The sequence below is a fragment of the Macaca fascicularis genome, chromosome 5 (assembly GCF_037993035.2).
Source record: "Macaca fascicularis isolate 582-1 chromosome 5, T2T-MFA8v1.1".
NCBI classification, from domain to species: Eukaryota; Metazoa; Chordata; class Mammalia; order Primates; family Cercopithecidae; genus Macaca; species Macaca fascicularis.
In genome coordinates this window covers 147,926,194-147,949,254 of record NC_088379.1, presented here as the reverse complement: position 1 = coordinate 147,949,254, position 23,061 = coordinate 147,926,194, and the positions used below count along the sequence as shown (strand labels likewise).

The following is a 23,061-nucleotide window of genomic DNA, read 5'->3' as shown; positions in this document are numbered from 1 at the left end:
ATAAGTGGCAGCCTCACTGATGCATGTTTGATGACAAATTTTTTTTTATTTTTGGTAAAATATACATAACCAACATAAAATTTATACTTCAAACCATTTTAATTGCATAATCCAGTGGCATTAAGTACATTCACGTTGTTTTATAACTTGATATCTTTTTTTTTTTTTTTTTTTTTTGAGATGGCGTCTCACTCTGTCACCCAGGCTGGAGTGCAGTGTCGTGAGCTCGGTTCACTGCAACCTCTGTCTCCTGGGTTCAAGCAATTCTCCTGCCTCAGCCTCCCGAGTAGCTGGGATTATAGGCACCCACCACTATGTCCAGCTAATTTTTGCATTTTTAGTACAGGCGAAGTTTCACCATGTTGGCCAGGCTGGTCTCAAACTCCTGACCTCAGGTGATCTGTCTGCCTTGGCCTCCCAAAGTGCTGAGATTACATGTGTGAGCCATGGCACCTGGCCGGTGATAAATTCTTAAGACCAAGGTCAGGTAATAGCCTGTGGATTTTTTTTTTTTTTTTTCTTAAACATGGAAAAGTCAAATCTTTTCCAGAGTCATTGGCTGCAGCTTGACTGTGTCTTGCTGACTCAGGGGAATCAGTCATAAGGAGAATACAGGTGAAGAAACACCATGGATAATTTATGCAACATTCACCACTGTTACATAAGCTCTGATATATATTCTAGGATGTTTGTACAATTTTTTCTTTGCGCTTGAGTCAGTACTTTTTTCAAAGGATGACAGAATATAATTACTAGCTTGTAAATGAAAATTTAGTCTGTGAATCTATCCTCCATAACCTCCATTTATGCCAAATGGGCGGCATGTGTTACCTATTACTGTAGAAGTACCTGGAACATCAAACATTGTCTTAAATGTAATGTTGAAGGTATTAGAGACTAATGGATCTCTGTAATACTTGTTAGAACAGCTGGATTTTTAGAAGGCCTTTGTTTTTTCAAAGAGTGAAATGAAAATTAATTACTAGGTCTTAAGAAATATGCAAAGTCAGGATTAAGATTTAGCACTGCTGTTTAGTCCTCTTAACATCTTTTCTTATATTGCATCAATGAAAATTAAATAATAAGGAAGTATACATACCAACTATGTACCCACAAAAATAAAAAATAAGAAATAAAATTATGTTTTGGAATCTTATGTTTTACATGTTTTTAAATAAAAATATTGACCATTTTCCCTCATGCTTTTTTTAACCTTAAAATTTTTAACATTAAAATTTATTCATCATATGCTTGATTCTAAAACATTCATTGATAAAAATCTAATCCATTTACTGATAAGATTAATATACAACAAGGTTTTTAATCACTTATATACAAATATTCCTGCAAATAAAAAATTAAAAACATTTTGTATATTTCACTTAACAAACTAAATATTTGATTCTAATTTTTGAACATTGTATTCTAATATTAACAAATCCTCAATTATTTAGGATAACAGCGTTAGCTGCTTAGGCACTGTCATGTCATACTAAAATACATAGATGATTTTCATCCTAAAGTTCTTCAGATTCAAAATCTTTACTATTTTAAGTAGTGAGTTATATAAATAAATATTCTAAAAACATTCAAAATTAAAACATTCTGAAAAGATTTGTTATGTGGCAATTTCCATAGTGTTCTGACCATAAATTAAATGAATAAAAATAGAGAATGATAGGTACTTATGTTTGCATTGTCAAAGGCTATTTCCACATAAACAATCTGTTAAGTTCTAGATCCTCCACTATAACTATCTCTGAATATACTCAGTTATATTCTTATTAATTACTTATGCATATTATTTATCTGAAGTAGTCTGTTGCCCTGAAAAAAGATGGGTACAGTGGGAAGCACAGCTGAGATTAGATTCAATTTCTAAATAAAGGTTGTGTGTTGTTTTCTTCCTGACTGGATGATTCTTTGAGTCCTCAAACAGGTATTATAAATCATCCGAGAGACTTTCTATCTGTCATTTTCTTATGTATCTTCACATGGCTTTCAATTTGAGAAGTTTTGTGAATTATCTGCATTTTTACTGTCCATTTACAAACCTTCAAGAAAGAATCCTAGGAAGTCTCACCTGTTGTGAAACCTTATTTGGTATTTATTTTCAGCATTTGTTATTCAGCAAAATGAAACAAGAAAAAGAACAACTACTCTCCCCCCCAAGAAAGAATCTAGTTGGTGGATGGATGGCTTGTTTTTCTTTGTTTCGTTTCACGTGTGTGTGTGTGTGTGTTTATCATGAAGCTCGATGAATAACAGGGCTTCTTTAGAGAAATAGCAAGAGTTCAGTAAAGTCTTTTATTTTAGGTGATGATGGAACTTGGCAACTTAAATATTTGTAACGAAGTTGGAAAATCAAAACACCACCTGTGGTACCGGTGCAACCCATGCATAGTCAAATGAATTTTGAATAACATAGACAAATCTTAGTTTTCACATTGTTCTAGTATACATGTTAGCATATTTAGATAAAATATTGTTTCAAAATGCTAGGGCAGCCCAGGTTAAATTGATTCTTACACTCTTTTATTCTTACAGCTAAGATACTGTCAGAAAAATAAAAGTTGTGACATTGTAGGCAATCGGGGGCACTGAAAGTCACTGTGTGTAATTTACTGTGCATGTTGCTGAGTAGGACACAAAGATGAACCCTAAGGAAACATCATTCTCATCATATCTCAGTGGATGGTTGCATGCTTTGGTCTTGCTCCTTCCAATGTATATTCCACATTGCTAACCAGGTGAACAGATGCATCTGGCCACATGTTCTCCCTACTGTTAGATATTCTCGCTCCACATCACTCCAAGATGAAGTCTAAACTCTGTAGCATACACTGTCCAGGCCCTTGATAGTTTGATCATTGCCCTCCCGCTCCCATATTCCCTTTGCCCTTCGAATACCACTTACCAGTTTAGCAACACACTATTCTCCAAACTCATCTTTGTGCTACTTTACACATTTATTAGTTTGCACATGCAATCTTGTCCTCCTGGAATATTTCTTTTCTCTATTCCTATGGTCTGCTTTCAAAATTGGTATAAGATATCACCTCTTTTGGGAAGTTTCTTGCGCCTTTTTGTTACCTTTATACTTCTATATGTGTCCCATGTCTCACACCTCCCTGACAATATTTGCTACCATGGAAGGCAATGGCTCTGGCTAATCAGCAAAGTCAGCACTCAGTGTTTGTTGGGTCATATTGAGTTGAATTAATGGTGCTTACGCATCATTTCTAGATGCTTACAAACACAAAAAAAATTATAGCAAAGCAAAAGGAACAGGTCTTGCAACACCACAATCATGTATCAAAGCATTAAATATGATTTTTTGTCGGATGAACATGTTGAGGGGCAGACACATGATGAGAATGGCAGTCCTTGGAAATGAGGCTGCTCACCCTGTTTATGAGGCTGCTCACCCTGTTTAAGTGCTAGGAAGACTTCACGTTTGAATTTTTCTCTCTCTCACTCTCTAGCTCATTTCTTTTTCTTTTCTTTTCCTCACTCTCTAGCTCATTTCTTTTTCTTTTCTTTTCTTTTTCTTTTTCTTTTTTTTTGAAACAGGGTCTTGCTCTGTTGCTCACGCTGGAGTGCAGTGGCGTGATGTCAGCTCACTGCAACCTCCGACTCCCAGGCTCAAGTGATCCTTCCATCTCAGCCTCTTGAGCAGCTGGGACTACAGGCACATGCCACCACACCAGGCTAAGTTTTCGTATTTTTTTGGTAGAATTGGGGTTTCACCATTTGTCCCAGTCTGGTCTTGAACTCCTGGGTTCAAGTGATTCACCCCTCCTTGGCCTCCCAAAATGCTGGGATTACAGGCGTGAGCCACCTGCTCCTGGCCCAATTTGTTTCTTAAGATGTTATTCTGCAATGTTTTAGAGAAAGGTGCTTCTTTTTAAAAAAAATGTATTTAAATTTTTGAAACGATAATACATATAAATTATCAAGCGCCTGAAAATACAGTGCACACGTGCATTTACGTGTTCTTTTCTCCTCTATTTTTAAGCAAAGATAATAACATACTTATTCATACTCTCCCATACCTTGACTTTTTTCACTTAACAATGCAGTTGAGTCTTGAACAATGTGGGATTTATGGGTGCCAACACCCATGCAATTGCACATGAATGTATAAACGTTGACTCCCCAAAAACAACTAATAACCTACTGTTGAACAGAATTCTTCCTGGTAAACAGTCAACTAATACATGTATTGTATGTTATATGTATTATACACTGTATTCTTGCAATAATTTAGGAGGAGATATAATCATAAGCTAGGAGAAATAAAATGTTATTAAAATCATAAGAGAAAATATATTTATTACTCACTAAGTAGAAGTGGATCTTCATAAAGGTCTTCATCCTCATTGTCTTCACACTGAGGAGGCTGAGGAGGAGGAAGGGTTGGGCTTGCTGCCTCAAGGATGGCAGAGGTGGAAGAAAATCTGCATGTAAGTGGATCCATCAGTTCAAGCCCATGTTGTTCAAGGGCCAACTGTAATTTTGTATTCCACTACCTCACTAAATCTCATATTTATTTTGGTAGTTTTCCACTGGAATTTCTTACTCTAGTTGTATAATCCTCTTATCTACAAGTAGTTCTAGTTTATTCCTTCCATTCTTTTTCTATTTATAATGTCTTTCTACTTATAATTGATTCCCCTAATACATCTTATATAATATTAAGTATTAACAGTGATTGCGGACATCCTTTTAACTTCTGTAGTGGAATGCCCCCAGTGTTTATGTACTAAGAATATTTTTCAGTGAAATTATGTGAAGAATTTAGCCGTCAATTTTCTATTTAAACATTTTGAAAGAATGTGTATTTATTTATCAAATGGCTTTTTAATGTCTATAGAGATTATCTTGTGCTTTCTATTCATATATATTAATATGACCATTCAGTTGTTTATCTTAAAAGATCAGTTGAATGCTGCATGTCAGGTACTATTGCAGGTGAAAGGAATACAGTGGTGAATGATACAGATAGAGTCCTGCCCTCTTAGAATTTAGCCGAGCATGGTGACTCATGCCTGTAATCCCAGCATTTTGGGAGGCCGAGGCCAGTGGATCACTTGAGCCCAGGAGTTCATGACCAGACTGGGCAACATGGCAAAACCCCGTCTCTACAAAAAATACAAAAATTAGGTGGCCGTGGTGGCAAACACCTGCTTGGGAGGCTGAGGTGGAAGGATCACCTGAGCCAGGGAGGTCAAGGCTGCGGTGAGCCATGATTGTGCCACTGCACTCCAGCCTGAGTAACAGAGTGAGACCATGTCTTAAAAAACAAAAAGCAAATAAGCAATACTTTGAGTCAGTTCTAGAAGGTGATATCAAAGTGCTGTAGAAAGTGCTATAGAATAAAGCAAACATACAAGGAGCAGGGAAAGGGAATCAAAAGTGTCAAAGTGAGGGTAGGATGGCTGTAACTTTAAGCAGCATGGTCAGCATAAGCCTTACTGTGAGGGGAAGACTTAAGTGAAACAAAGGAGGAGGAGATGAAGGATCCAACCCTGTGGTTGCTTGAGGGAAGTATTCCAGACAAATAAGCCAGGCATGTTCCTCGATTGTTTGAGAAGCAGCAGAGTGCACAGTATGACCTAGAGAGAATAAGACCCAGATGCAGCAGGTGCCAGATTATATAAACCCTTTAGGTTAGTGTAAGAATTTGGGCATTACCATGAGTGAAATGGCAAGTCTTTGGCAGGTTTACAGTAGAAAAGTCACATGATCTGACTTTAATGCTAAAGTGAAACATTTATCATAAATAGTATATTTCCTATTAGAATGAGCCATATTTAGTCAAGATAAACTATTCTTTTTGAAGTAATAATAGATTTTGTTTACTATGATTTTGTTTATTTATTTATTTATTTATTTATTTATTTATTTATTTATGATGGAGTCTCACTCTGTCTCACAGGCTGGAGTGCAGTGGAGCAATCTTGGCTCACTGCAACCTCCACTTCCTGGGTTCAAGCAATTCTCCTGCCTCAACCTCCCAAGTAGCTAGGATTATAGGCACGTGCCACCATGCCCAGCTAATTTTTTTTGTATTTTTAGTAGAGACGGGATTTCACCATGTTGACCAGGCTGGTTTCGAAGTCCTGACCTCATGTGATCCACCTGCCTCAGCCTCCCAAAGTGATTTTCTTAAGGATTTTTACATTGATAGTCATAAGTGAAATTGGTCTGGATGGTTTTTGTTTTCACTGAGTAATCTTATTGAGGATTAATTGAGAGGCTTCTTTTCTTTCTGTTTTTAAAATTTTTTTTATTATTATTTTTTAGGTTTATTGAATTCCCCTGGGAAGCCAGAGACATATTTCTTATATCATCTATTCCTGCCTTAGAACACAGAAGGGAAGTCCCTTTGTAGGATTCTCTCTCTGTAGTAAAATTAAAATATAAAGTGGTAGAGATATTTTTTCCCTTCTTTTATGAAAAAAATGTAAAGAAGAGTCTTTATGAACGTTTTTTCCTTATATAACAAGAAAATAAAGAACTAAAAATGATTTTACTGACAATATTCAGCACTTTTCCTGTCAAATTCAACTGATAGAAAACATTTCTTGAGTATCTACGGCCTGATTATTAGATGAATATATTCTTAAAATTACACTATCTATACCTATTAACTAATTGATGTAATTGATAACTCCTGCAAAAACCCATTTTATTGTATAAGGTTCTTTAATGAACTGGTTTTTGATGTTTTCTTTCTTTCTCTCTTTCTTTCTCTCTTTCTTTTCTTTCTCTTTCTTTTTCTCTTTCTCTCTCCTTCCTTCCTTCCTTCCTTCCTTTCTCTCTCTCTCCTTTTTTTTTTTTTTTTTGAGATAGACTCTCACTCTTTTGGCCAGGCTGGAGTACAGTGCTGCAATCTTGGCTAACGGCAACCTCCACCTCCCAGGTTCAAGCGATTCTCCTGCCTCAGCTCCCCTGCTGTAGCTGGGATTACAGGCGCCCGCCACCACGCCCGGCTAATTTTTGTATTTTTAGTAGAGATGAGGTTTCACCATGTTGGTCAGACTGGTCTTGAACTCCTGACCTCAGGTGATCCACCTGCCTCAGGCTCCCAACATGCTGGGATTACGGGCATTAGCCACTGCTTTGTTTGCCTGGTATAAATTATTACTCACTTTTGGGAGAAAGGAGATTTCTATTTCTGTTTTTGCTAAGGTTGCTGTACGTACATTCGACCTAAAAGACATCATGTTTTCTCACTCATTTTCAAAGCCTGATGTTTCATTTGTTACATCCTACCAGACACTGAATTCAACTTTATTATTTTGCACAGGGAAGGCATAAAATAATCAATACCACTTTTAAAATGATCATTTTTAAAAACAGAAACTGAAAGAAGAAAAACTCACTCCCAGGTGAAAAGTTGGAATTTCTTAGCCTTAGTAGGCTGAGTAAGTTGACATCTTAGCCTGTGCTTTCAAAGTAACTTCCATGCCATTTTAGTAGGCGAGTTCTTTAAGAAAAACGCTAGAACCTTTTGAAATGCTTTAACTTCAAAAGATAGGATTCTGAACAACTGAATGTGGAATTTGGAATTAACGGCAAGAGATTATTTATCTCTCCTATAACAAGTGAGTGGATAGGTGATACCAGGATTCCAGGTTCACAAACACAGACCTCTGGGAAGGCTTCTCTGTGATTCTTTGGGCCATCTTTGTGTCTCTCATTCTCACAAGATGGCGCCAAAATATCAACATGGCTTCTCATTAGTTCTCACATTCAGGAAAAAAAGGTAAATTGTTCTTCATACTTGTTTTCTCTTTTTATCTGGAAGAAAACCTTAGATATATCTTTGTTGGATATGAATAGGTCAAATGCCTACTAAACAGTCTCTGGCAAAAGGAAGTAGAATTACTGTGACTTGCAGGTACCATCATGATTCACTCTCTGGGGGCTTGCCCCATTAAAAACTCTGTTGGGGAAGGAAGGGATGTGGTGGGGTGTGGGATGTCTTCTGGGTAGGCATTTGAGTATCTGCCTCAATACCTGAAAGCCAAACCCTAGTAACCTTTGAGGAGGATGAGATCTTCTGTGATCTTTTCATTTCTGTATGTGACCAAACCCATGATTTTCCTGGTCCCTAACTGAGTCTTTTTTAATCTGTATGTTGATGACACCTAGGTCAATTTCTCCAGCCAAGCTCTCTTTCCTGAGATTCAGATCTATGTATTTATTTAACCATGGAGTATTTACCACGGCACGGGCATGTAGCATGATTACAAAAAAAACAAAAAAACAAAAAAAACCTCGACAGGACCACAACAGAATTTGTTATTTTTCAGTCTAGCGTGCTCCTTCTCTTGGATTTCCTACCTTGAACAATGGCTCTGTACCTTCCCAAATACTGAAACTAAAAATCTGGGAGTCACTCTGACTTATGCTTCTCCATTATAATCTATATCCATCACTGAATTTTAAGATTTTTGCCTTCTAAATATCTCTCAGAATCTTTCACTGAAATCCATCCGTACTGGTTTGCTTGGGCTGGCATAATAAAATACCACAGATTGTGTGGCTTAAACAACAGAAATTTATTTTCATACAGTTCTGGAGGCTGGAAGTCCAAGATGGAGTTGGCAGGTTTGGTTTGTGAGGCCTCTTTCCTTGGCTTGCAGATGCCTCCACTTGCTGTGTCCTCATATAGTCCTTCCTCTGTGCACGTGCAACCCCAGTGTCTCTGCGTGTATCTAAATTTCCTCTTCTTATGACTCCAGTCAGATTGGATTGGGGCTTGCCCTAATGGTCTCATTTTAACCTAATTACCTTTCTAAAGGCCCTCTCTCCAAATACAGTTACATTCTGAGGGACTGGGGATTAGAGCTTCAATATGTGAATGTTTTTAGGATGCGGGGATAATTTAGCCCATAACACTGTCCCTGTTATACTGTTTTAACTTTGGCCATTATCATCTCCTGCTTAGATTACTGTAATCACCTCTGTTTTTCTACTTTTGACCATACCTCCAGCTTTTTCCTTATTTTCCAACTATACTGTTTGTTATGCCTTGTCTTCATACTCCATGTTTAAATACCTCCACTGATTTTTTTTTTTCACTACTTTAACCTGGTATGCAAGGTCCTTTGATCAGTCTCTGATCAATCTTTCCATCTTTATCTCTTGACAATTCCTCCTCAAGTACACTCTCATCAAATCTATTTCTAGCCAACATGGATCTACTTTCAGATCCTTTAAGTGACCTTCTCTACAGATGGACTCTCAGACACCCCCTTTGTTTGTTACTCATTTCCAAAGTTGAATAATATGCTGTCTTCTGTTTATCCCCTCTTCTTGAGTTTAAGGCTACCATTTAATTACCTTTAACCACTTAATGGGAACATAAGAAGTTCCAAGCATAGTACTAAGGAGAAGATACTAAAAGGGATCCCCAACATGTAACACACAAGTAATTAACATAAATCCCTGAAACAGAAGTCAGTATTATACTATAACATCCTGTGGTGTTTTAAGATTATAAGCTAACTAACATAATAAGGTTACTTAGTGCTTTGCCTTTAGAACTTAACATACTAAGAGATCCAAGCAAATTTTTGGGATTTTCCCTTTCCTTTCAGGAATCTGTATAAAAGTCTCACAAAAATTCAAATTCTTTAATATCACTTAATATTTCTGTTGATCCAATTTCCGTTTGATCGTACATATATTATATCATTATCTTAACTTGATGCCATGCAAAAATCATTATGATAGGAGAGAAAACATGATTTATTGAAGCAACTTCTTTACAGCTTTGTAAATAAGTACTAGTACTTTGTATTTGACTCCGAATCTTTACCTGCCTTACTGCTTCCATATAGATACACTGGCCATAAAACGAATGAAACCAGTAGTGTGTTTGTTTGCCTGGTATAAATTATTACTCACTTTTGGGAGAAAGGAGATTGCTATTTCTGTTATTGCTAAGGTTACTGTATTTACATTCGACCTAAAAGGCATCATGTTTTCTCATTCATTTTCAAAGCGCTAACAAAGAACTCTCACCTATCCCTTTTAATTTTTTATGCAAAAACTTTTTTTTTTATTTTTTATTATTATTATACTTTAAGTTCTAGGGTACATGTGCATAACGTGCAGGTTTGCTACATATGTATACTTGTGCCATGTTGCTGTGCTGCACCCATCAACTCGTCAGCACCCATCAACTTGTCATTTACATCAGGTATAACTCCCAATGCAATCCCTCCCCCCTCCCCCATCCCCATGATAGGCCCCGGTGTGTGATGTTCCCCTTCCCGAGTCCAAGTGATCTCATTGTTCAGTTCCCACCTATGAGTGAGAACATGCGGTGTTTGGTTTTCTGTTCTTGTGATAGTTTGCTAAGAATGATGGTTTCCAGCTGCATCCATGTCCCTACAAAGTACACAAACTCATGGCACAGAAAATTAGACTGGATTAAAAACATTTTATATAAGTCAAAGAGTCATCCTGCATAAATTATAATGCTCTTCCAATTATTGTATTCAGAATGATCTTTCTATAGTCTAAATTTATTGGACTTCTTTTAGATTCAGTATTTATACTTCTGGAAATTTTAAACTATGAAAATAATCCAAAAGAGGCAAAGATTTTATGTATAAGAGTGTTCATTGCATCATTATTTATAATCTGAATAACTGATATATTGGAAGAACACAAAATACTTATTGTAGAACAAGAGTTCATTAAAATTTGATAAATAAAACATGTAAAAGATATTCATAAAGAAATTTATATGTGGGAGGAATATGTTTGTTACAATATTTAGTAAAAAAAAAAAACAGGGAACGAACTTGCAGATACACTAGATCCACTATAAGAAACACACTATTTGGACACGGTGGCTCAAGCCTGTAATCCCAGCACTTTGGGAGGTCGAGACGGGTGGATCACGAGGTCAGGAGATCAAGACCATCCTGGCTAACACAGTGAAACCCCGTCTCCACTAAAAACTACAAAAAACTAGCCGGGTGAGGTGGCGGGTGCCTGTAATCCCAGCTACTCGGGAGGCTGAGGCAGGAGAAGAGCGTGAACCCGGGAGGCGGAGCTTGCAGTGAGCTGAGATCTGGCCACTGCACTCCAGCCTGGGCGACAGAGTGAGACTCTGTCTCAAAAAAAAAAAAAAAAAAAAAAGGAACACACTATTTATAATACATACAGGGAAAATATGTGGAGAAATATGTTGCAATGTTAAAACTGAGTATCTCTGGATTATAGAATTATGAGGATTATTATCTCTTCTATACTTTTTGAATTTTCTATGTTTTTATGTACTATTTTATAATCCCTCAAGATTTACTTAAAATATTTTAAGTTAATAGTTCTTTTAATAGCATACATATTTTTATATTAGTTTTTGAAAGTAGAATGCAGAGTATTAGCTGTGTTGTAATTTCAGCTATGTTAAATAACTAAGATAATTGTCAAAGTATCAAAAGTGGTTGCTTCTGAAGGGTGGATTATGATCATTTGTAGTGTATATTTTTTGGAATTGTTTAATTTTTTCACAAATATGTATCTTTTTAGGTGTACAATTTAAATTTGTTGAAAAATGCACATGACTATTCAAAATATATTGAGACTGATGAGTTTTAGAAAGTAATGAAGAGACAGTTATCCTGAAATCTATATGGGGAAAAGCAGAACAAGAGGTTGCATAAGTAGCATTTATAAATAATGTTAGTCTTAGAGCTTTTAACTGAGATTGAATTTGAGAATTCCTTTTTAATAATGATATTCCATGGACATTCATCCCAATATTTAACTCTAGTATTTTTGAAAAATTTAATTCATTCTTTAAAAAGAAATTACCAGTGTATTATGTTCTCATGGGTAAAGTCCAGTACTACCAAAGTGTTAATCAAGGAAAGTACCAGCCTCTCATGGTCCCCATCCTACTGCTCCTATAAACACTTTAACCATTACACCATTTCCGCTTTTTGTACTTCTATTAGTTAATGATATAACTTTAGTATACTTTATACAGACACACACAAACATATATACATACATATACATTGTATACTTTATTTGTACTTATATATACTTAATAATATACTAATTATATATATAATTATAATAATATATAATAAATAATATACTAATTGATTTATCAACTTTCAGCATTCTCTCTACTTCTCTACTTCTTACTGTGAAATATGGTAGTTTATCTCATTATACAATCTCCTCCACATAATTCCCTCCCCTTTTAAATTTTGAATAGTAACATATTTCAGAAAAGTTCTTCAGTTATGTGTCTGCATCATTTTTGATGATACACTTTAATTTCTACTCTTGTTCTGTAGTCTTTACACAGGGTCTCCTTATTCCTCATTATGTTTGGGGGGGATATTAGCACCTCTCCTCTTTCCTATTTACTCAACTCCATCTTCCAACCTCTGTGAGCTACAACTTCACTCAAACATTATTAAGGTAAGTAGAAAACATTCACATTCTCTGTTCTGCAACCATATAATTGTTTTTTTTTTTTTCATGCTTTAACTCTAAGCAAATGCTAAAGATGATGAGCTAAGATTATTTTCCTTCTTCATGGGCCCAATTACCCACTTCTTATGCCTCTTGAATCTATCATCAAGGTCAAATGAGTAGTGTTGTTTTCTTGTACTCTGCTAATTGCTCAAAATCATGCCACATTTTGAGTTGCTTTTTATGTGTAAAAATAGTTTTCTATTTTTCCTAGTGTTTCTGATCTTCCCTCTCCTGTCCTTCCTTTGGTAACAGTAAAGAAATAGGTGGCTTTTTGTAAGATCAGTAATTTCATTTGACTTATTTTTGTTATATTGATTAGAATCTATGTAATTTTTGTGATTTGAGATTTTTCTATTGATGGTCCAGTGTCTTCCTGTCCCAGTTAAAATCAATTACTCTTTAGGCTGTCTGCATAAATGATATTTCTTTTCACTTTATTCTGGTTTACTTCAGTCGTTGTTGTTATTTCTTTTGTCTTTCCCTTTCTTGATTTCCATTCTTGTTTTGATGAGACCATCCTCAAGTGACGTCCTCAGAGGAGTATAGGGCAGATAAATTTTCTGAATTCTTGAATATCTGAAAACATATTTATTTTACCTCAAATTTGAAAATAGATAATTTAGGTTTAATTTTTTGCCCATAACTTCTTCATGCATTACTCTAATTTTATTTTCTAACATTTAATGATAAAAATGGCAAAATGATTGCTATTTTTTTTTGTTAGCAACCTTTTACACTATTTTCTTTTACTTTGGAAGCACTTAGGAAATTCCCTTTATGTTAGGGATATAAAATGGCATGAAAATTTTTCTAGATTTTTTTCTTTTATTGGGTTGGGAAATTTGATGATTCTAAATATTTTCTGTCTTCATTTTGTAGAAGTTCAATCACCTAGATGTAGATCTTCTATGTCTCTTCTCTCTCAGCTCAAATTCTCTTCTCTTTGCCTTTTTGCTCTGTGCTCCAGGAAAATTCTTTGACTTTACCTTCCTGTTTTGCTGATAGTAATCATAACTGACATTTATGGAAACTTTTTTGGCAATCTTATTATATAGCAGACTTCTTGCTTTATAGATGCTATGTTTCAAAAGGCAGTAGAACGTAAGGCTGAGAATAGAGATTTTAGAACACCTGGGTGCCTGTCTTGGCTCAGTCATTTACTGTGTGACATTAGACATGTTTCTGAATTTATCTGAATCTAGAGCTCTCTATCTGCTTTTTTATGAGGACACTAGGAACATTTCATTAGATTAAGCATGTCAGATTCTCAGTTCAGAGCATGGCACATACTAAACTCGAAATAAATGCTAGCGTTTCACTTTCTTGAACTTCGCCGATGAATATAATCTGTTTTTCTATTTGTCTTTCTCTTTTATGGAGGCAATATGTTTAATTATTTCCAATTTTCTGTATATGTTTGAGAATATGGAACTAGTTTCATCATCTAGCTAGGTAGTATAATTTTGTTCTCCGCTATTACACACACACACACACACACACACACACACACACACACACACACACACATCTGTTTTTCGCATCAGCTTCTGTGAATACAGAAGCCTTTTGGAAACTCTCTGGATGTGGATAGGTCTTGTAAATGTCAACTGCTGTTCTAGGGTGAATGAACAGAAACCTTCCTCTAAGGCTGAGAACTCATAAATGCCAGAATAGGTAGGCGCCAACTTCATTATCAATAGTCTAGTTTCTGCAGCAATTATTTAAATCTTCAGAAAGAGCTCTTTTAGATTTTTTTTTTTTTGCCTGAATATAAATGTTAAGCTGCTGGTGGCTCTGTTTTTATGTTTTGGCAGAAAGAGAGGATCTCCATGGGTAGACTTTCTTATACATAAAAAGCTCTCTTTTATCTCTTCTCTGTTCAGCATCCTTCTTCCCTACTGTCAACTGTGTCTGCTGACTTCAGCACAGAGCATGTTCAGAGTACTCATTCCCTGGTTACAGTGTCTTCTGTTTTATTCTTAACAGGTTTCACAGCAACTTTCTCCCTGTTCGAAATTTAATGATTTGACTGCTGACCCCCCTATTCTTTTAATATATGTTTTCCTTTTGTGTTGATTTTTATCATTTTATTTATTTATATTTATTTATTTATTTATTTTCAGCCCAGAGGTCTTTTATTATTATTATTTTTTTTAACACCTATTATGCCATGAATTCATAGGGAATAGGTTCCAGCAGCTCAGGCTCCTTCCCATTGGTTCTCACAAAGTGTGCTTCTCTGGGTGGAGCAGGCTGGCGCTTCAGTTGAACCCAGGTACCTTTCTCTTTGGCTTCTTTCTTTTTCTGATCATTTTCCTTCACGCGTTTCAGGAAGCTATCTCTGCTCTTAGAATGCTTAATGTGCTCAATACGTACATTAATTCTCTTGGCAAGAATCTTGCCCTTAACTTGTTTGTTTACAACAATGCCAACAGCATGCTGGGTAACGTTGTAGACTCTCCCAGTTTTGCCATGGTAACACTTGTGGGGCATTCCTTTTTGAACGGTACCCATTCCCTTGATGTCTACGATATCACCTTTCTTATAGATTCGCATATACGTGGCCAAAGGAACAACTCCATGTTTTCTAAAAGGCCTAGAGAACATATATCGGGTGCCTCTCCTCTTTCCCTTTGTGTTCGTCATTTTGGCAAATTACTGGAAGATGGCGGTTCTGGCCGAAAGGAGATTTTTATCATTTTAATGGCACTGTTGTCTTTGAACAAATGAGAGGCAAAAATTCTGCTGTCCTTCAAATTGAACAAGAATCTTCCAAGTCTGTTTACTTCTCCTTAATTCATTCATTTTACAACCCATCATTCATTCTACAAGCATCTCTTAAGCATGTATGAATGTGCTTGTCACCTATAGGAAGATGGATGTAGAACGATGATTATCTTCAAGATTCTCACATTTATTGTATCATATATGAATACCGTAACCAAATTCAACAATAAGGTATTTTATTTTAGGAGGAATGGATGTAAAATGCAACGAATATGGAAGAATTGTACATTTTTCTCATATTAGATAATATTCTTAAATTGGAAATAATGATTAAATTAGGCAAGAACATATAGGGGGCATATTAAGTCAACACAGCAACTATGGAAGTTTTAGAAAAAGGATTTGTAGTGATAAGAACAGTAGGATATAAAAGATTTTAAAGGTAGTTGATTAAAGGTCTAATTTATTAGTCGAGTTTGTTTTTATTGGTTGTAGAGAGGATTAAAGCATTGGGTGAGCAGAGATGATACAGGTTTTTTTGGCCACATTGATGGTTGCTTTGGTAATAATGGATACAATGATATTGATGAGAATAATGATGACAATTAGCAATTTTTAACCTCGTACTATGTGACAGATACTGTTCTAAGCTCTGCTATGATTTTCACACAGCCTTGTGAAGGGAATACTGTTAGAATTCATTTTACAAACTGAAAACAGCTTTACAAGGGAAAAGTTATCAGCCCAAGGACATTAAGAGGAACTTACAACAGCACTCTTTGTTTTATTTTTGTTACCTATTTCAGAAAAACAACAACAAAAAACTATAAAATATGCATAAAGTATACAAAGTGAAAATACAGCAGTTTCTGACACACTCACCACTCAGGTTAAGAAAGGGAACAATTGCCTTTGAAGCTTCTCGAGTGCCCATCCCATTGGCATCTGTCTGTGCTTCCTAAGACATAAATACTATTTTGAAGTTTGTGGCTATAATTTCCTTGCTTTTTCTTTATAGTTTATCTGTATTTCTTTATCCTAAACAACATATTTTTTGAAATCATTATGTTTGACAAATTCTTCTATAACTTGCGTTTTCACATAATGTTATATTTCTAACATTCATCTGTATTATTGCATGCACCGGTAGTTAATTCGTTTCTAAACAGTATTCCCCAAAATGAGTATACCATGCTTTATTGATCAACTTTATTCTTGAATTATATTTGACCATTACAAATAATGCTGTGCATATTCTTGTGCATGCTCCTATGCATGAATATATGTATATATATACACACACACACATATATGTAACATGAAAAAAGTATATACATATGCACACACACCTAGGATTTGTATTGTTAGCTTACAGTGTATGCTAAGATGTAATGTATTTACATCTTACTGCATAATACCAATTTGCTTTCCAAATTACATTGCCCAAATTTTGGTTTGATTTTTATTGCTCCTTTTGTGAAGAGTTGTTATATTTCTTATTAGTTTGTCATTGTTTAATTGATTGGCATATGAGCTTTATGTATTTATGCTAATATTTTAATATATTACAAATATTATCTCCCAGTTTGTGCCTTGAATTTTTACTTTTAAAGTATGATATCTTTTGATAAACAAAAGTTCCCCATTTTGATATAATCCAGGATATCTTCATGATTTGGGCATTTTATGTTTAAGAAATCATTCTTTACCCTAGAGCATTAAGTATATTATTTTCTCTTATTTTTTAAAAATTGTAAACTTTCATCTTTTACACTTAGTTATTTAATCCACATAGAATTCTTTGTGTATGGCATCAGTAGGGATCTAATGTGATTTTTCTTCCACTTTGTCTCAGGCTCTTTTACTGAAAAGTCCATCCTTCTTCTATCGACCTTTAATTCAGGCCTGTAATAAATCAAGCTTCCATGTGTCTTTGATTCTGGGTCCTCTTGCTGCTCCCATTCTATTTGTCTATCCCTAATCTCTGCCATCTTAAACTACAGTCTGATATTCTGAATACTTTATTGATAGCTTAAAAATTGTAAGACTTGATAGCTGGCAAGACAGGTCCTCCTACCTTGTTTTTCTTTAGTAATGTCTTGGCTATTCTCGAAAATTAGTTCTTCCAATAGACACATTTTGGAATTAGCTTGTGATAGATAGATACATACAGACATAAGTAGATCCATAGATGGATAGGCAAACATTTAGGTAGATAGATACCACCACTGCCACCAAAAATAACCCATTGATTCTTTGTTTGTAATTGTATTGATTCTATAGATCAATTTGAGAACTGATATCCATACATTATATAATTTTCCAATATATGAATATGGTTCATCTATCCATTTGTTTAGTTTCCTTTAATATTTTATAAAGCTTTATAGTATTTTCAGAAAGGTATTGCATATATTTTGTTAAGTGTAATCTTAACTACTTTGTGGATTTTTTTCCTGCTATTTTAAAGTAGCATCGTTTTTACATTTTCTGACTCCTTGCTGCTGGTGTTTTGAAATGCAATTGGTTTTATATTGTTTTGTTTTCAGTAACCCTTCTAAAATGTTTTATTAATCCTAGTAACAAATAGAAAGTGCTTAGCTCTGCACCCTATTCATTTATTTTGTCTTTTCTGTTTGATGTTTGAAATCACAGTTTTCTACGCACAATTGATTAAAGTACTTAGTATTACCACCATCCTTTGACTAGGACTTTGAGGCCTCTGAGGAAAATCCTTACAGATACATTTTCTTACTTGCAGGGCTTGAACCCTAGCTGTTGCAACAAGCATATCATTTGCTTTGTTTTGCCCTGAATTCTTTTTGTTCCACGATCATTGCTTTGGAATATGCATCCTGCTCACAGTTCTGCTTCTCTATTCAGCTTAACACTAACTGAGTTTCTATTGTGGCTAAATATTGGTCCAGACAGTGGATTGGATGCTAGGGATACAAGAATGGACAAGTCAGTTCTTGTTTTCTAGTAATTTAGAGTCTAGTGTACTTTCTGACTGACTTGTTCCTGATTAATTGTTTATTGCTGAGGGTAATTTATCTTCTTCAGGAAGTTCCACTTCTGATGGGCAGTTACTAGAAGCAAAACATTGTTGTGGGTATTCCATATGTTTTTATCTTGGGGATTAAACAAATAAACATGTGTGTTATTGATTGGCCCATCCCTGATTCTGCAGCACTTTTGTCATTTGCTCTTTACTTCAGAGAGTATCTTGGGAGAGTCAAAGAGTTAAAAGACGAGCATTTTGACAGAATGGATGTTGGGTCTTCCAGCTCCTGAGTTTGGTTGCCGATGTCTATCTAGTAAAGGGAGCATCAGGGCCAAGATTCGGGTATAGAGAACCTTACGTGGCCCAATCCATTTTAAGATATACTTTTGGTAATTTTTTTGTCTTGTGTTTCTAAAAATACCTTGGGCACTTCATTTTCAATTTTGAAAGTCAGAGCAGTGTTTGCATTAAGTTTGGTATTGTTTTCACATCAACACTTTACCTATGATGTGGACAGAATCCATTCCCACTGGCTTTGTGTGGCCTGGAAAGCTGCTGTGCTTAGGTGTGTAGTGGTTTTTCCATCTGAGAAGACTCTCAGCACATTTTCCATTCTAAAATTAATGAGAATATGGCCGAGGGATATGTCACTTTTTCTGAGTACATGGTAATGGGCTTATTAGTATCCCTGTTTAGACTCACCTTAGAGCAGTTTCCATAAGCTAAGAGAAAAAGACCTTGGGGCAATGATTAAATCAACTATCATACATTCATATGATGTAAAATCATGCAGCACCTAAAAGCGTTCAAATAATTACTAATGTTATGAGAAAATGTTTACGATAAAATGCTAAGTGAAATTAGCAAAATGAACTGTTGCTGCGTGTTTCATATTATTAATATTCACTGAGATATATGAATGATTCTTCTATTTTTTCTGTTTTTTTCTCTTTTAAGTTTTTTAAAATTTATATGTATTGTTTTGCCAATTAGAGTAACATTGTCTAAAAAAATAATAAAATTTTATTTATTTATTTAGAGACAGAGTCTCCCTCTGTTGCCCAGGCTGGAGGCACCATCATTGTTCACTGCAGCCTCAAATTCCTGGGCTCAAGCGATCCTTCTGCCTCAGGCTTCCAAGTAGCTGTGGGACCACAGGCACAGGACCACCACATCTAGCTAAAATTTATTTTTTAAAAAGAATATCACATTAATACAACCAGTGTGATGAGTTGAGACATTATAGAGCTATTTACTTGGGAAATTTAAGAATTTGATGAACTTTAAACAATTCTCTCTTGGTTACTATAATTTGAAGTTCATTTTAGAATTTCTTGTCAACCATACTTGGGTGCCAGGATTGTTGGAGGTGGGCTGTGAGCAATGCAATGCAAAATGAGAACCTCTGGGTGGGAAATCAGTATTTAGGAGAATCAATGATAGTGGCAAGTTTAGATAGCAGTCAATGGGTGAGTAAGTAGCAGAGCCTGGGTGTCAGGGTATACACTTTACAGGAAGGTGGTGGCTCTGGAAATAATTACAGCTGAAAACAGATGCAAAAAGAAGCCATTCATGATCCCTGAGGTTGCACCCCCGGGGGCTGAGGTATTAGGAAATTCTTATGTAGGACGATATGGGTAAGATATTAAACTAGTCACTGAATTGAAGCTTAATCATCAAGAAGAAATCAAGAGCCATGTTAGTGGCAAGACAGGGTATGGCCTATTTAAAGCCTTGATGCTGAGTGACCACAAAATAAACTGCTTCATTCTAATCCTCCCCAATCTATCTACCCCTTGCTGGCTGCTGTCTACACACACCTTTCACAGAATTTACCTTATGTTTGAGCAGTAGACAATGCACTAATGCTATAGGCAGAATCTCATCTTAATTGCTGCTGTTATAATCTCTGACCCTTTAGTATATAGCCATTTCCTTCTCCTGGAAAATTGCTGAAATCAAATGAAATGAAACAAAGGCTCTTATAGAACAGCAGTATTTAACAGTCCCTTTCCACACAGCAGTAAATTTCTGAAATGAAGCCTCCATGCTTTGAAATTAAGCTTTGGTGATAAAACCAGAAAGTCATGCCCTTTCTTAGGCATCTGATTTTAGTCAGATCATTGCAATATTCTGTATCTCTATTTCCTTTCTATAAATTCTTGATGTATTTTTCTCCAGCTTTGAAGTCCTAGGTCAAAAGACAATAATGTATGTGAAAATATCAAGGAAATAGTTATGTTTTATATAGATGCTAGGTATTAACATTATTATTCTTTAGTTAGAATGTTCTTAAGTGTGGGCAGGTTTCTGAAAACTTGCAATGGAGTTTGAGTTTGGTGTTAGAGAGTAGGAGTGGGATGAAGTGTGGGGTTCATTAACTGGTGCACCCATTTGAGATGTTGGGCTTCATATGTCTCCCTTTCAAGGTCTTAAAGGAGGAAAAAATAGGACATTCCTGGAACCTGGTTTATTTTTAATATAAGAAAAAAGAACTCAATTTAAAACAATATTCTTTTCTGCATCATATAGAAATAGATATTAATATATATATTTTAAATAAAGCAGTTTAATAGTTAATCGATTAACTAATAAGTTTTGTTGTTGTTGTTTTTGTTCCACTTTGTTTCTTTCTTCTACATAGGCCTTCAGCTTTGAAAATCTATTAAAACTTTTCTAGTTTCCATGCCAACATCTACTATTTTTTGATTATGGCCATTTTTGCAGGTGTAAGGTGGTATCACATTGTAGTTTTGATTTGCATTTCCCTGATCAGTAGTGATGCTGAACATTTTTTCATATGTTTGTTGGCCATTTGTATATCTTCTTTCGAGAAATATCTATTCATGTTCTTTGCCCACTTTTTAATGGGATTGTTTGTTTTTTTTCTTGCTAATTTTTTGAGTTCATTGTAGATTTTGCGTATCAGTCCTTTGTCAGATGTATAGATTGTGAAGATTTTCTCCACTCTGTGGGTTGTCTGTTTACTCTGCTGACTGTTCCTTTTGCCATGCAAAAGTTCTTTAGTTTAATTAAGTCCCAGCAATTTATCTGTGTTTTTATTGGATTTGCTTTTGGGTTCTTGGTCATGAAATTGTTGCCTAAGCCCATGTCTAGAAGAGTTTTTCCAATGTTATCTTCTAGAATTTTTATAGTTTCAGGTCTTAGATTTAAGTCCTTAATCAATCTTGTGTTGATTTTTATAGAAGGTGAGAGATGAGGATCCAGTTTCATTCTCCTACATGTGGTTAGCCAATTATCCCAGCACCATTTGTTGAATATGGTGCTCTTTCCCCACTTTATGTTTTTGTTTGCTTTGTTGAAGATCAGTTGGTTGTAAGTAATTTGGTTATTTCTGTGTTCCCTATTCTGTTCCATTGGTCTATGTGCCTTTTTTTATATCAGTACCATGCTGTTTTGGTGATTATGGCCTTATAGTGTAGTTTGAAATCAGGTAATGTGATGTTTCTAGATTTATTCTTTTTGCTTAGCCTTGCTTTGGTGATGTGGGCTCATTTTTGGTTCCATATGAATTTTAGGATTGCTTTTACTAATTCTGTGAAGAATGTTGATGGTATTTTGATGGGAATTGCGTTGAATTTATAGATTGCTTTTGGCAGTACGGTCATTTTTACAATATTGATTCTACCCATCCATGAGCATGGGATGTGTTTCCATTTATTTGTGTTGTCTATTATTTCTTTCAGCAGTATTTTGCAGTTTTCTGCAAGGAAAATTACAAAATATACCTAGCCTCCTTCATTAGGTATATTCCTAAGCATGTTTTTTGGAGCTATTGTAAAAGGGGTTGAGTTCTTGATTTGATCCTCAACTTGGTCACTGTAGGTGTATAGAAGAGCACTGATTTGTGTACATTAATTTTATACACTGAAACTTTGCTGTATTAATTTATCAGTACTAGGAACTTCCTGGAAGAGTCTTTAGGGTTTTCTAGGTAAGCAATCATATCATTAGCAAACAGTGACATTTTGACTTCCTCTTTACTGATTTGGATGCCCTTTATTTCTTTCTCTTGTCTGATTGCTCTGGCAGGACTTCCAGTACTATTTTGAAGAGGAGTGGTGAGAGTGGCCATCCTTGTCTTGTTACAGTTCTCAGAGGGAATGCTTTCAACTTTTTCCCAGTCAGTATTATGTTGGCTGTGGGTCTGTCATAGATGGCTTTTATTACATTGAGGTATGTCCCTTGTATGCTGATTTTGCTGAGAGTTTTAATCTAAAGGGATGCTGGATTTCATCAAATGCTTTTTCTGCATCTAGTGAGATGATCATCTGATTTTTGTTTTTAATTCTATTTATTTGATGTATCAACTTTATTGACTTGCACATGTTAAATCATCCCTGCATCCCTGGTATAAAACCCACTTGATCATGGTGGATTATCTTTTTGATCAAAAATTGGATAAAGAAACTGTAGTATATAAATACAATGGAATACTACTCAGTCATAAAAGGAATGAATTAATGGCATTCACTGCAACCTGGATGAGACTGGAGACTATTATTCCAAGTGAAGTAACTCAAGAATGGAAAACCAAACATCATATGTTCTCCCTCATAAGTGAGAGCTAAGCTATGAGGATGCAAAGGCACAAGAATGACACTATGAACTTTGGGGACTCAGCGGGGAAGGCCAGGCAGGGGTGGGGGATAAAAGACTACAAATTGGATGCAGTGTATACTGCTTGGGTGATGGGTGCACCAAAATCTCACAAATCACCACTAAAGTATTTACTCATGTAATCAGACATCTCCTGTTGCCCAATAACCTATGGAAATAAAAAA

At 35.4% G+C, this 23,061-nt stretch overlaps 2 protein-coding genes across 6 annotated transcripts in view; one reads left to right on the top strand and one right to left on the bottom strand.

The window, feature by feature from the left end:
* The window catches only part of INPP4B (inositol polyphosphate-4-phosphatase type II B), an 822,790-nt gene that overhangs the window by 37,646 nt on the left and 762,083 nt on the right, over positions 1–23,061 (top strand). The gene's annotated exons all lie outside the window — the stretch shown is intronic.
* On the bottom strand, positions 14,659–15,211 carry LOC102121277 (large ribosomal subunit protein eL21). Its single transcript, XM_005555980.5, has one exon. It carries the CDS (start codon positions 15,169–15,171, stop codon positions 14,689–14,691), a length of 483 nt encoding a protein of 160 aa, XP_005556037.3. The 5' UTR covers positions 15,172–15,211; the 3' UTR covers positions 14,659–14,688.